This window comes from Neofelis nebulosa, chromosome 2, assembly GCF_028018385.1.
Source record: "Neofelis nebulosa isolate mNeoNeb1 chromosome 2, mNeoNeb1.pri, whole genome shotgun sequence".
Classification (NCBI taxonomy): Eukaryota; Metazoa; Chordata; class Mammalia; order Carnivora; family Felidae; genus Neofelis; species Neofelis nebulosa.
In genome coordinates, this window is record NC_080783.1 from 27,080,029 (window position 1) to 27,092,645 (window position 12,617).

Below are 12,617 nucleotides of genomic sequence, written 5' to 3' on the forward strand. Positions count from 1 at the left end.
CACAGAAGAAGCAGAGCTAAGATTTAGAAAAAGAAAGATTCCTAATGACATCTTTTGAATGCCTGGATCCATCCATGCCTGAGGCTTGAATTGTTGGTCACTTAAGTCAATTTGATCTGTGCTTCTGTCACTTAAAACAGATAGCATCCTGCTAAATACAGTAGTAGATGAAGCCTGGTACACAGTAGGAATTAGGGAGATAATTGTAGCCTTCTCAGCATAATTTTTCCTTGATTGAACTGAGCACTGTGTGTGCATGTGTGTATAATGTTTTTTTCCAGAGAAGAAACAATCTGAGACTGTAAGTTAGGTGACAAGCAATTTTATTTTGCAAAACAATCACTATACAGCAACAAATACATTTGCAAATTTTGATTGAAAAACATGAACTAACTACAACCAGCCATTGAAGAAATGCCTTTCTATGGTAACAGGCTCTAGAATTATCAGAAGAAAGAAACCCCCCAGAGATTTGTAGCGGCATGTTGGAACCTTGGAATCCCAGCATACAGAGTATACTTTGTGTTGATTTTTTTTTCTTTTTGCTAAAGTTGAAGTAGATTTTCATGATTGACATTTTCTAAGTTTAAAAGTAAGCTATTTCCTGCAGAGGGACTTGGCCTCAACCTACACACCCAGGCTAAAAATCCTAGGGGTAAAAACACAAACATCAGTGTTGATTTTAGCACATCAATCTTGGAAGGGATGCCTAAAGTTTGTCTTTCCAAGTCATGAATGTATTTTTGTTTTTTGGGTACTTAGACCATGAATAGTTTATTTTCCTCATTTTTGTGGCATGAAAAATAGGAGAAAAAGTGTAATTGTAGCAATGTCACAATCAACCACATTGAGATGATTTCTTTAACAATATCGACATGATGTTATATTTTGACTGATGATTCTATTTCCTGCTGTATTACTATATGACTGTGTGGAGAAGACCAGCTACCATCAGCAGATTCTTCCATTTAACAGAGTTCTCTCTTCAGCCTTCTTTAGCCAAACCTAGTTGGTGTTACACAGGTGTCTTGCTTGTGGGTGGGATTTCAGCCTATCACCCTGCTGGAACTCAGCAGGAGAATCCAGAGAGAGTTGGTTCCTAAATGAACGTGGCCTTTGAAACTCATCAGGAACTTGGATCTTCCCTGTGTCATTATGAAGTACCCAATTATTGGTTGCAGGTGACCCAAGAGAGTGAGTTCATTGGAGAAGCTGGCCTTTTAACTCTTCGCAGCTCTGGATTACTTATGTATCCTTAAACAGGTTCTCAAAGGCTAAAGCCAGAGAGAAACTGGCATTAGTAGATCTAGAATTGGAACTATGAAGCTTTAATTTCTAGATCAGCGTATGGGTATCCCCACAAGAGTGGTGTTCAAAAAGCTTAATTTGTGTCGTTAATCTTGAGAGTGAAGGCAAGATAGGTTCCACCCCCTCTTCCCATAAGAAGACATTTAGCCTGTGTGTTTCCCTCTTCCATTGGTACAAATTATCAGTTTCTTTTTGTTAACATTGTAAAGAATCACATTTCCATACAAAGGAAGGGCATTTATTCATTATAATTTTGCTGTGATTTGAAATCAACATTTGTTTTAATGCCAAATCTAAGTTAAACTTAGTGCTTTATATAATCTTTACTTGGGGCAAGTATTTGTAGGAAATGGAATTTTAATATGTACAGCATAATTACTTATTCTTAAGTTTTACAAAAAATTTAAACCAGGTTGATAAAAAAATGCTTATTTTGTGGGTCAAGACTGTCCTAACCAACTGTTAACTTCTTTCTAGAGAAGTTTAATCACTATCTAACACTATCAAACATGTAAGAAAGTACCTTAAGTCTCCATATAACTATTCTTTCTTCCATTATTTTCTGGTGCATTTCAAGGGAAGCTGATGAATAAAATGCTCAGATTGGTCAAATCCACATCACAGCACTTACTAGGCAGAAAATAGACATATCCATGGTCATACTGAGCAGTTTCTAATTTTTTGACTGCCGTATAAAATAACTGATTTATATTTTCAGACATGTTTGCCTATGTAAAGCCTCCTTGTTGAGAATGAATGATATGATTTTGCTCCTAGAGTTTTTTTGATGGGAGTCACATTGGTTGCAATATCCAGTGGTCACAAAATGGCAGTACCTGTGTCTCTCTGTCTTTGTATCCCTCGGCTGTGTTCTTAGATACTACTATACTTCCTCATTGCCACATCCATGCTCATCATTTCCTCCTTTATATTCAGGAATTGGCTTACGGAGATCAAACACCTATCAGACCATTTGCCTTTGACTGTTCATATCCAACCTACCAGCCCCGAGCAAGAAAAAACAGAGATAAAATACATAAGAGCATCCACCCAGACTGGTAACTCATTGCATATTCAGGCCATTGACTATAAATTGCTTATTCACAAGTCTAAAATGAATGATTTGTGAGAGGAATTAGTTCATTTGTGATTTCTAGATTCAATATTAAGCCAGACCAACATTACCTTTTGATAAGTAATAGTCATATAGTGTTCCTTTACAGAGGGCAATGTTGGGAGTCCTGAAAAAACTGATTTAGATATCTGTATCTCAAATGTTTTGTAGCTATACCTTCTCAAAATACTGTATTTGTCCTTTCTGGTCAAGGGATCTTTACTTTGGGTAAGAAAGCCAAATGTTTTCTATCAGGTAATTTAATTAGCAGTAACTTTTTGGAGGAGTGGGGCAACATGTCCCAAACTCCCTCTGTGAGTTTCAACTTTAGCAAATGGAAAAAAAAAAAAAAAAAAAAAAAAAAGAAAGAAATCCTAAGAAGTCTGTTTTGTGAATGATTACAGGAATAAAACCCAAACTATTCCATAATTCAAAATGAGATAAATCCATAATCTTAAACCAATAATCTGTAAACCCTTTCAATGTATAACTGGACCCACCCCCACAAACTCCATGTTGGTAAAAGCAAAGAAAAAAAATTTTTTCCTAGCATCACGGGAGAGACTTGTATCTGGCACTAAAACAGGGTTACAGCTCTGAGTTGTTACAGGAAGCAACTTCATGCTAAAACTTTTTGTTCTTTTTTAATGTATTTTTTTTTTTTTTGAGTAGGGAAAGAACCCTGCTAACATCTACTTTCACATACCTAAAATTGCAACACCAAAGGGTGCAGGAGACACAGATACTGTGAATAAGGAAGTATAATATTCAAGTATATGAGGAAGTATCACAAATGGCCACAGAGAAATATATATATATTTATATCTATAATACTGTATCAAACAGATGGAAAGGGATTGTGAAACTGGTAGTGTGGACACAAATCTAGCTGATCAACTGACATTCTAATCAGACACGAGCCCATCCTAATGAAAGTGCTTCATTCCTAAGAGATGCACTTTTATACCACTTCCTCAACCACAGATCAAATGCTTCGTAACTATTTTTAATTAGTTAAATAATTTATTGGATTGACTTATACTCTGATATAATTATCCAGGTCCCAAATGTTAATAACTTAACTGAATCTTTCTTCCCATTTATACAAAATAACACTTAAAAAAAAAACAAAACAACAACTTATTTCTTACATGCTCTTTCCTTCCTGCAATCAGACTCCTTGATTTAATTTAACCTGTAATAAGTTAAAATGGGCAGCTTTTATCTTTTCACCCAGCAACAGAATAGTGAAATGAGCAGCTTGGATTTCAACAAGGCCTTTCAGAATGTATGGATAGCCTTCAGGCACATGAAAGGTAAAAATGCAAGTTTTAAAATAATAATACTCCATGCAAAACAGAGCAGAGCAAAAATAATTGTCCAACTGTACTCATGTAAAGCCAGTGTCTTCCTGTTGCAAATGGAAATCAAGTCAATTTCTGCATATACTATTCATTGTTTTTTTTATAAAATTGTAACAATTACTACAGTTTGGGAATGAGATTATTTATTTTATGGTTTGTAAAGAATGAATATAACACCTGCTCAGAGCCCACGCCTGCCAAGAGCTCATGCCTAAATATTATTACTTCAACGCTAAATGAGAAATATTCACAAGCCCTGCTTAGCGAGTGCAGCAGTGACATCCTCGGCCAAAGTGGCAAGCTGAGGGGATTCGAGCAGGTTGATGCTTCCAGAGGAGGAGACATTGCTGAGTCGTCGGGGGGATGCCACGCTGGATCTGCCTGGGGACTGCGTGATGATCTCAGCTCCGTGGTCCACACGGGCCTTAGCATGCTCTCTGAAGTTCAGCTTTTGACTGTCAATCTGTTCAAGACAAACATCAGTCCTTGTTAACTCAAGCATCTTAAATGGCCCCTAGACCTCCCATCGTGTCTCAGAGCTGATGTCAATGTCACTTCTGTTCAGCTCTGCCATCTCTCCTTCCTCTGTGCCCAGGTCTTCCATCTGGGACCCATTTTGATAAGGAGTATTTCAGAAGGATTAAAACAAAACAAAATAAGACAGGCTCGGCTCGCGACCTTGTTTCTTACCTTGACATTACCACCTCCAGGTACATGGTGAGCATTGTCGAGTGAGCCAACTTTAGCTTGGGCCTTTTCTTTGAAATCCAGTTTTACACTCTCAATCTTCACACGCCCACCACCTGTGAGAGGACAAAGCTTTTAAATGCCTTGCTACCATGACATCTTCTATTTATGGTGACTATTTCCCTAAAACGATTTCAGTAGATAGACCATCACAAAGCACAAACTTCATTTACTATTCTTTTGACCACGGATGTGATGGGGATTTTTTTAGAATTCTAGTCCATACCATTATTCCCATACCACCCAAGGCAATGACATCTTTATTTTGTACCAATATATGGCGTGCTCTACATATTAATATCTTTTTCCTCTAAGCCAAAGTGAAGGCTGATGTCTAGATAAGTTTCCAATGCACTTATCTATTTTGAAACTTATCCCCTCTGCTCTTTACTTTTCAACTAATAAATTCTTCTTAATAATCTACCTATGTCTAACCTAAAATATACGAGGGGCATTTCCTTATCTATACAACAAAAACTCTAAAAATAACACAATGAAAATATCTCCTTTCACCCTTTCTAAAACATGGAACATCCAATCTCTTATCCTTAAGGGTGCAAATTAAATTGAAATGAAGATCTTCTTTAATGTTCTTCATGGTAATAGGTCACTTTTCCAAAAAACTATAGGTTAGGAATGGTGCACATATGGGTCATATATTCATTTGTAAAATTTCAACACTGAGAGCTTGACTGATGAAATTCGAGCTGGAAACTAAGTGGTTTATAACTAGAGAGTTTTGAGAGTGTCCCGTTATCATTAGCAGTTGGAGCAATAGGAGGAGAACATTAAGAGATCCCATTCTTACACAGATGCCATAGGACCAATCTTACACTCATTTTGATCTGATAACGGGGATACAGTTTGGACCATGCCATTTCCCTAAACGCTAGTCTTAAATTTGAGGATCTACTGATAGATGAGAGTGCCAACATGCCACCTTTTAGAGTGATGCCCCTATCTCTGCATGCCTTTTCCATCTTGCAAATGCAAGGAGTTCAAGCCCAGTTGGTATCCATTGTCCTTTAGTTTGAATTAGACTCCTTTACTCTCCACCTAAGATTTGCTTTCACTTTGATTAGCAATTTGGTTTTGGCTGTGTGCGTTTCTTTGAAAGGCCAGTGGTAAATGACATGATCCTCTACTACTATTGCATCTGTCTTAGGATTTTGACTTGGGAGAAACATGGAAAAGCTTTTTCAATTTTGGACTCTTGACGCTTATTTATCTCTCAAGGTCAGCAAAGAAAGGTCTGTTAAGTCTTCACAGACTTAGACCTTGCAGTATTTTTCTCATATGATACCTGGACATTTACAATGACACCCAACTACCTGGGAAAGTGCCCCTTGAAATTAAATGGTGTGATTAGATTACATTTTGAAGATATATCCATTCGTTTTCTGAAGGTATAGGATGTGCATGATGTTATTTAGCTCATGCTTATAGGAGACAGGTAGTTGTCCCTCCCTCAAAATATGTATTATTGCAATAAATTTTATTCTTCCAACATTTCACCTGGCCATGTGGGTCTCACTTGTTAGTTGTGATGGGATTAGTGTGATTTATAAAACATACTTATCTTGATTAGAGCATAGAGGATGTTGAATTCTCTAGATGAGATCCACTTTCTTGGGACCTTTTCTATTATTTTTTGGTAGCCTTTAATAGAAGTGGCCTTTTCAAGCTCTCTTTTATGATTCTATGTTGTGTCAACATAACTGTGTTAAAATTTTTGTTGAATTCTATTTTACGACAGAAAAAAAAAAGTAAGGCTGACCCCAAATATATTCAGGAAAGGAAGCTCGAGAAGTCTGTTTTTGTGAAAATCCTACTAGAAACTTTTATATAACTATTAGAGAAGCCCATTTGAATTCATGGATCTATCCCCTTGGTCCTGAAGAATCCTGGCACCCACCAGGAGCAGTGATTGTGAAGGACTATAATCTTTGTCAGGCCTCATACATCCTAAAGTTGAGCTTCCAGGTATTGAGTTGTTGCCGTTATTTTCTCTGTACATATTCCACATTCCAAAGTAACTTTGTGAAAAGCTTGCTGTTGTCAAGGATCATAGTGTTAACACTTCTTTATGAATTTAGTCATCTGCTGCAGTTCTTAGAAAAGTAAGATCCAGATTTAGAAATAGGTGGGAGTCTATGACAATAGTCTTTTATGACCAATAAATCTTACATAGACTATTTCCTTAACTGTGTAACATTTTTCTGTGCATCAAGAGTCTGGTTGAATTTGGCTAATGGAATACTTACTGTCTAAAATAAAGAATTCAAAATTTTATTTTGAATTCTGGAAGAAAATAGGTGGTATGGCCAAATACTTGTTATGTTGACACAGGAGTAGAGTCAACTAAGTGTTTGTAAGCTTGAGGTACAGACAGAATTGTGATGATATGCAGTATGACACCATGTCCCTGCTGCCTCAGGAATGAAAGAGAAGCTAATTCCAGGGTAACAGTTCTGAAATTAGTATTGGACATTATTGGGGATAATCTACAAAAAGACATGACCACTGATTGACCTGAGAGCTGGACCCGGGCACTTAGAGACTTCTCGTTCCCTACCCTGTCCTGGGAATGTGGGTTCTGCTTGCCTTTCCTGCTTCCAGAGGCTGCTCGAAGGACATAGCTCTGTGATAACGATGTGGTGTTGACAGCTACACTGTAAACATGACTAAACCCAGTTAAGGCCTCTTTATAAGCTTCTAAGATTTGGCAAGTAGGTGTTGGGATCCACCTTGCTGCTACCCAAGACAAACGTCATATGTAAATTCCCTTTCCTTATTAAAATTGTCACTGCCAACCTGGAGTGGCCTGCCTCTTTCTTCAGTTTCTTCCTGCCTTCTGAGTACAGGGGCCAATTTCAGATTATACCAGGGAAGCTCCCAAGAGGATCGTGAACCAACAGAGATTCCATATATGTATTTTCTAACTCCTTGATTTACTTTATGAACACACCTTCTCAAAGTGAAGCCTGACCCCTAGACATGTTTCCAATGCATTTATTCATTTTGAAACTTATCCTATCTACATTTGGTTTTCAACTAATTTTCAATTAGTACATTGCTAATAATCTTCTCTTGGTAACAAATCTTATTGGACTCAATTGTTGTTGTCGTTGCTCTTTTTCTTTTTAAATAGGCTTCAAGCTCAGCGTGGAGCCCAATGCAGGGCTTGAACTCATGACCCTGTGATCAAGATCTGAGCTGAGATCAAGAGTCGGTGCTTAACCAACTGAGCTACCCAGGTGCCCTGGGGCTCACAGTTCTTATCCCTCGTTTCTGATAACATTTGAGATAATGAATGGTAATAACCTATTACTTGGTTTAATTAAGTTATCAGGCATACTAACATCGTGTCCTTCTATAATTCAATGGTATATACTGTGTCAAAACATTCTTAAGAAAACTATAAATTTGACAGTTGTCCACTATTTACATAGGCATGCAGGTAGAATTTAATAAAAATCTGTGATAATGATACTCAGAATAAAAAATGACTCATAATATGTTAGATTTACATTTTAAAGATGAAATAATTCCCAGCAAGTATGAATATAAATTCTACTTTAGACCACTAGTCCCATAGGATATTCTAGAAAAACAAGAGGCCAATGGTTAAATAAATTGGGATAAGCACTGCATCAAGCAATGGATCCATTAAGCACTGCATTCTGCTGAGGGTTCGTAATGTTTATTGACCTACTATAGGATCTTAGAAATTCAGCAGATAAAACATTTCATCAGCTTTGCTTAAGCATAAACCCTATTTCACATAATGTAGAAAAACCGTTTTCATGAAAAATCTTTGGAAATGCTAATTTCAGCTCATGTAATTATGTATGAATACATGGCCCAAGGTATTTTATGGACTATATATTTTAAAAGAAATCCAGTGTGCAGGTTGAGAACGTAGAGATAAATGCATTTTATATATCTTTTGATTTTGAACTTGTCCTATGATATGTGGCCTCTTTGTGATATTGAAGTTTATCTGTCCAAATGAAGATGGCTTGAAGTTTCTAGCTTAAGCTTCTATTAATAAAAGCATGAATTTTCAGGATTTTGAGACATTTTTCCAATTAGGTATTTCATAACAAAAATTTTGCTTGTCAGTTTCTTAAACACAATTTAATATTTCTCTAACTACTAAGAAGAATTTATTTACCTGGCCTGTGGCGGATGTTCTTCAGAGAGCCACATTTGGATGTCACATGGCTTAGGTCTATCTTCTTGGTAACAATCTGTACCTGTATGAGCCACATAAAATATGCTTAAAATGGTTGGGACATAGACAAGCTCCCAAGCTCATATGCAAAACCCACAAACATATCCAAGCTCACAACACCTAACAACACAGAAACCCAAACTGAAGTACATACACACACACAGGAAAACATAACCTCCCAATATCCTCCCACGTTTGGTTGGGGAGAAGGACTAAAGTGAAAGAAAATCCTAGAATAGAAGATTTTATTAGTAGAAAACAGATCATGCCACAAGAGGATAGCAACACTTGGATTAATAGGGCAAGCTTCCACTCAGAGAATGAAACCACACGGTGTTAAACCTTCCCATAAGCAAAAAGCCAAGTGAAGAGATGAATTATTTTTTTAAAAGTGATTTTTACATAAAAGTGACCACCATTGCTCATAGATATAAGAAGACCACCACTGCTTTAAGATACAAGAAGAAAGCTGTAACCATGCTTTTCTAGAATACTATTGTCATGTCTTGGCTAATGGAATTTTTCTCATACACCAAATTATAAGATGGTATCAACATTTTTTCTTGTATTTTATTGAAATTATTTCCTCTCCCCGTGTTAGAAACAGTGCTTTTCCAAATGTGGGCTGTTGTCCATTTGCATTAGATGTACATGGGATTACTGAATTGGACACTGTGGAAATGAGGCCATGGAATCTGCATATTTGAACAAGTGATTCTTCTCTAGAGGAAAGTTTAAGACTATTGTTTTGGAGGTTGGAAGCTCCCCCAATTTCTTTAAGATGGTTAGTTATCTCATTTATCCTTTGCCACTTAGCTGTTTGGACCAGCAGGCCCTGCAGTAGAGGATAGGGGTCACCCTTTGATACCCTCCAGTTATTTCCCAGGACCGAGACTGTATCTGTGAAAGTATCACATGGTTTGCACTTACAGTCAGGACACAGGGAGGAGGGCAGCGTGTCAATGTAAATACTGATCCTGAGGCTTAGCCCAGCACCCTTAAAGGAGCCCAGCAAACCTTGTTATGGACTTCCTATGACAGTGACATTTTCATGCTCAGTGGGACTAGTTCAAGCAAGAGGTGACAGCTCCTGGTAGAAGGCAGTTGTTTGTCCCCTTTCACTGCTTGACTCCATCTCTGCCCAGCTGAGGAGCAAGGAGCCAAGAGTTATTAAACAGGTGAGAAATCTGGACTTTACACTGTAAATTACTTAAGTCACAGATGGCCAGGTTCTGAAGTTTTAGGTGACAGGATCTGTAGAACAGATAGTCAGCCTGGCTCACCTCTTTTATTATTCTTATTTTGTGAAGAATCATGCTGACTATACCTTGGGTTAGCCTCTGCCTCAACTACATTTTAGAAACATGGATTCATCTTTCCCTTCCTCTCAAAGGACATTATTTCCACTCAATTCAAGGCACAGAAAACAAAATCCCGTCAAGACGAAATTTATATTGGGACTTTGAATGGCACATGAACTGTGCTTCATTAGTTTTGCATTATTGCAAATGATATCCTGACTCTCATGAATAGCGATGGACAAAAGACTGTCATAATACACTTTAGATACTTTCAAGTGTATCAGCCTTTGCTTCAAGAGTAATTTAAATGGAACTATAAATGTGTGTGTGCCCAGCTGACTTCTGTTGGGGAGTAGAGACAGCATGAGGAAATACCTTGAAGCCAAAGGCCAGCAAACAAAATTGGCAAGTGAGGTGGGTTTGCCATCCCCCTGAAAACCACTGTGCAGTCCATTAAGGTTTTATTCCTCAATTCAAAGAAAGAAATTTGTTGATGACCTTACAGGGAAGGATGGGAAGTCCACCAGCAAAAATGCAAGGGTGACCAGCTCCCCGGCCAGGGCACATGTGGAGCAGCAACAGGAAGGGGGGTGTGTATTGTGAGGAAGGCAGGAAAAGAGACAGTGTGCTGGCTGTGCAGATGGCTCCACACAATCAGGACAGCTTTCTAATAGAAGCTTCTACTTACATTTCCGCCCCCAGCAGAATGTTTGATGTTATCCTTGGAACCACATCTGGACTGAACCTTGCTAAAATCGATCTTCTTGTTTAAAATCCTAACCTAAAAGGAATTGGAGGTAACTTCACCGTGCATTTTTCTTTCAGTATGCTGGGTATAGGGAGCCAGAATGGATCAGTGCCAAGGAGGCTCCAAACTTCCTTCCACCTACATAATCATTTAAGAGAAAAAAAAAACTAACACTGGAACTGAAGAATAGATCTATCATATAAATATGAACCGCTATTCTCCTGAATCCCCAAGGGCCAAATGCTCAAGAACTTTAGATATCCAAGTTGTAGGCATGTGTAATCTGGAAATGATGAGAAGAATAGAAAAATAAAAATTGGGTCATCTGTGATGGGGAGGCTCCTGATACTGTGGACAATGCTGGGACTCAGGTCTACTCTATGAAAGGCCCAATAGTGTAATTCAGTGTAGTAGATGCCCTACCCCCTTAAATCCTACAGTGTCAGCCATTGTAATTATAAATTACCTGGTACATTTGACTTTTTATTGGTTGACATAGCACAGGTGAGGTTCATGACTGGTTGGGCTGAATGCCATAGATGAGGGTTCTTATGCATCCAGTGGAAGAACCCTTGCTTTCCCAAGGGGGTCAACAAGGAGGCTCAGGGCCTCCTCTGCTGAAAGGGCTTCACTACTGCCTTGCAGGTTTGGTTCAGTGGTCTTCTGAAAGGCCTCTCTCTGACAGCTGCTCATAAACAGCCATAAACCTTGGATGATTGGTGTGGAAGCATTCTTTCCATTTTTAGAAGGAAGCAAACCAAGGACCATTAGTTAGCTGACTTATACTAGGTCATGTAAAGGTAGTCCAGGCCTTCATTAGGTCCAAAAGGTTTGAGGTTAGGCGTTTTATTTCTATTTTCAGAAAGTTCAGTATTCATCTTAAGGACAATAGCAAATCTAGATCTGGACAGATATTACTCTAGTGTAATGTAATGTGTAAAGTAATAGCTCTTGTGACTTCTTTCGTGTGTCTTAAATTTTGCATGTTTTGGAGGGCACATGAATAACGTAAGCAGGGAAAGAAAGGTTTATTTTTGTTGTTTGTTTCTTTGATTTTACTTTGGCTACTTCTACTACTCTGCTGGTATCCCTTTAATAGCTAAAGAGAAATTATGTTTTCAATGCTTTAGGGGACAGTTTGTCCTCTTATTATAAAAAGCTAAATAAATATATCCTAGATATACAGCCCTCTCCAAGAGTGGTATCACATCTCTTGGTATTTGCAAAACAGAGTAAAAAATTCAAGTTGACATTGAGTCCTGACTATTTTTAACTAGACAAAGCTTAAATTGCAGTGCCTGCCTACCACTGACAAGAGAGCTTGTCCCTTACAGGGAAATATCATTGACAGCTCTCATCGGCTGCCCAAGGAAAGGGCCTCTTGCCAAAATCTGAATTCAGAAAACATGATGACTGGGCCACACTTTAGGGCATGATAAAAATTCCAATTTAAAAAGAAGGGGGTAATATCACTGAGTCTGTATCTAACAATAAGTGTAGTTGTATGCTAGGAATTTCACATAAAATGGAGACACAAATAACTTTGTCAACAAGGGCCATTACACCTCAAGACTCACAGATAAATTATTTGTAGAAAGCAAATCATTTTATTATTTCAAATAATAATACTTTTAATTATCCTCCATGAGTATCTATTTTGTCAATGAAACAGAATTCATCTAAGCCATTTTTCCTAATCCTTGTGGATGTACAGGGTCTCATATTCCATTTGCAAATTTTAATTTAGAGATCATTAGAATACAAATCAAGTGACTCATTACCAAGTGATCAAAGCCAA

General features: G+C 37.8%; 1 protein-coding gene across 43 annotated transcripts in view; it reads right to left on the reverse strand.

The window, feature by feature from the left end:
• Positions 1-306: 306 nt before the first annotated feature.
• Positions 307-12,617, reverse strand: part of MAP2 (microtubule associated protein 2) — a 284,391-nt gene continuing 272,080 nt past the window's right edge. For 28 of the 43 annotated variants that reach the window (XM_058706697.1, XM_058706637.1, XM_058706717.1 and 25 more), the window contains 4 exons: positions 10,760-10,852; positions 8,711-8,792; positions 4,477-4,589; positions 307-4,249 (listed from right to left, as the gene is read on the reverse strand). In XM_058706697.1, coding sequence (XP_058562680.1) covers positions 4,034-4,249; positions 4,477-4,589; positions 8,711-8,792; positions 10,760-10,852 — 504 coding nt within the window. In that variant the 3' untranslated portion in view covers positions 307-4,033. The remainder of the gene's footprint in view (positions 4,250-4,476; positions 4,590-8,710; positions 8,793-10,759; positions 10,853-12,617) is intronic. The other 15 variants (XM_058706777.1, XM_058706925.1, XM_058706974.1 and 12 more) reach the window with 1 other exon arrangement.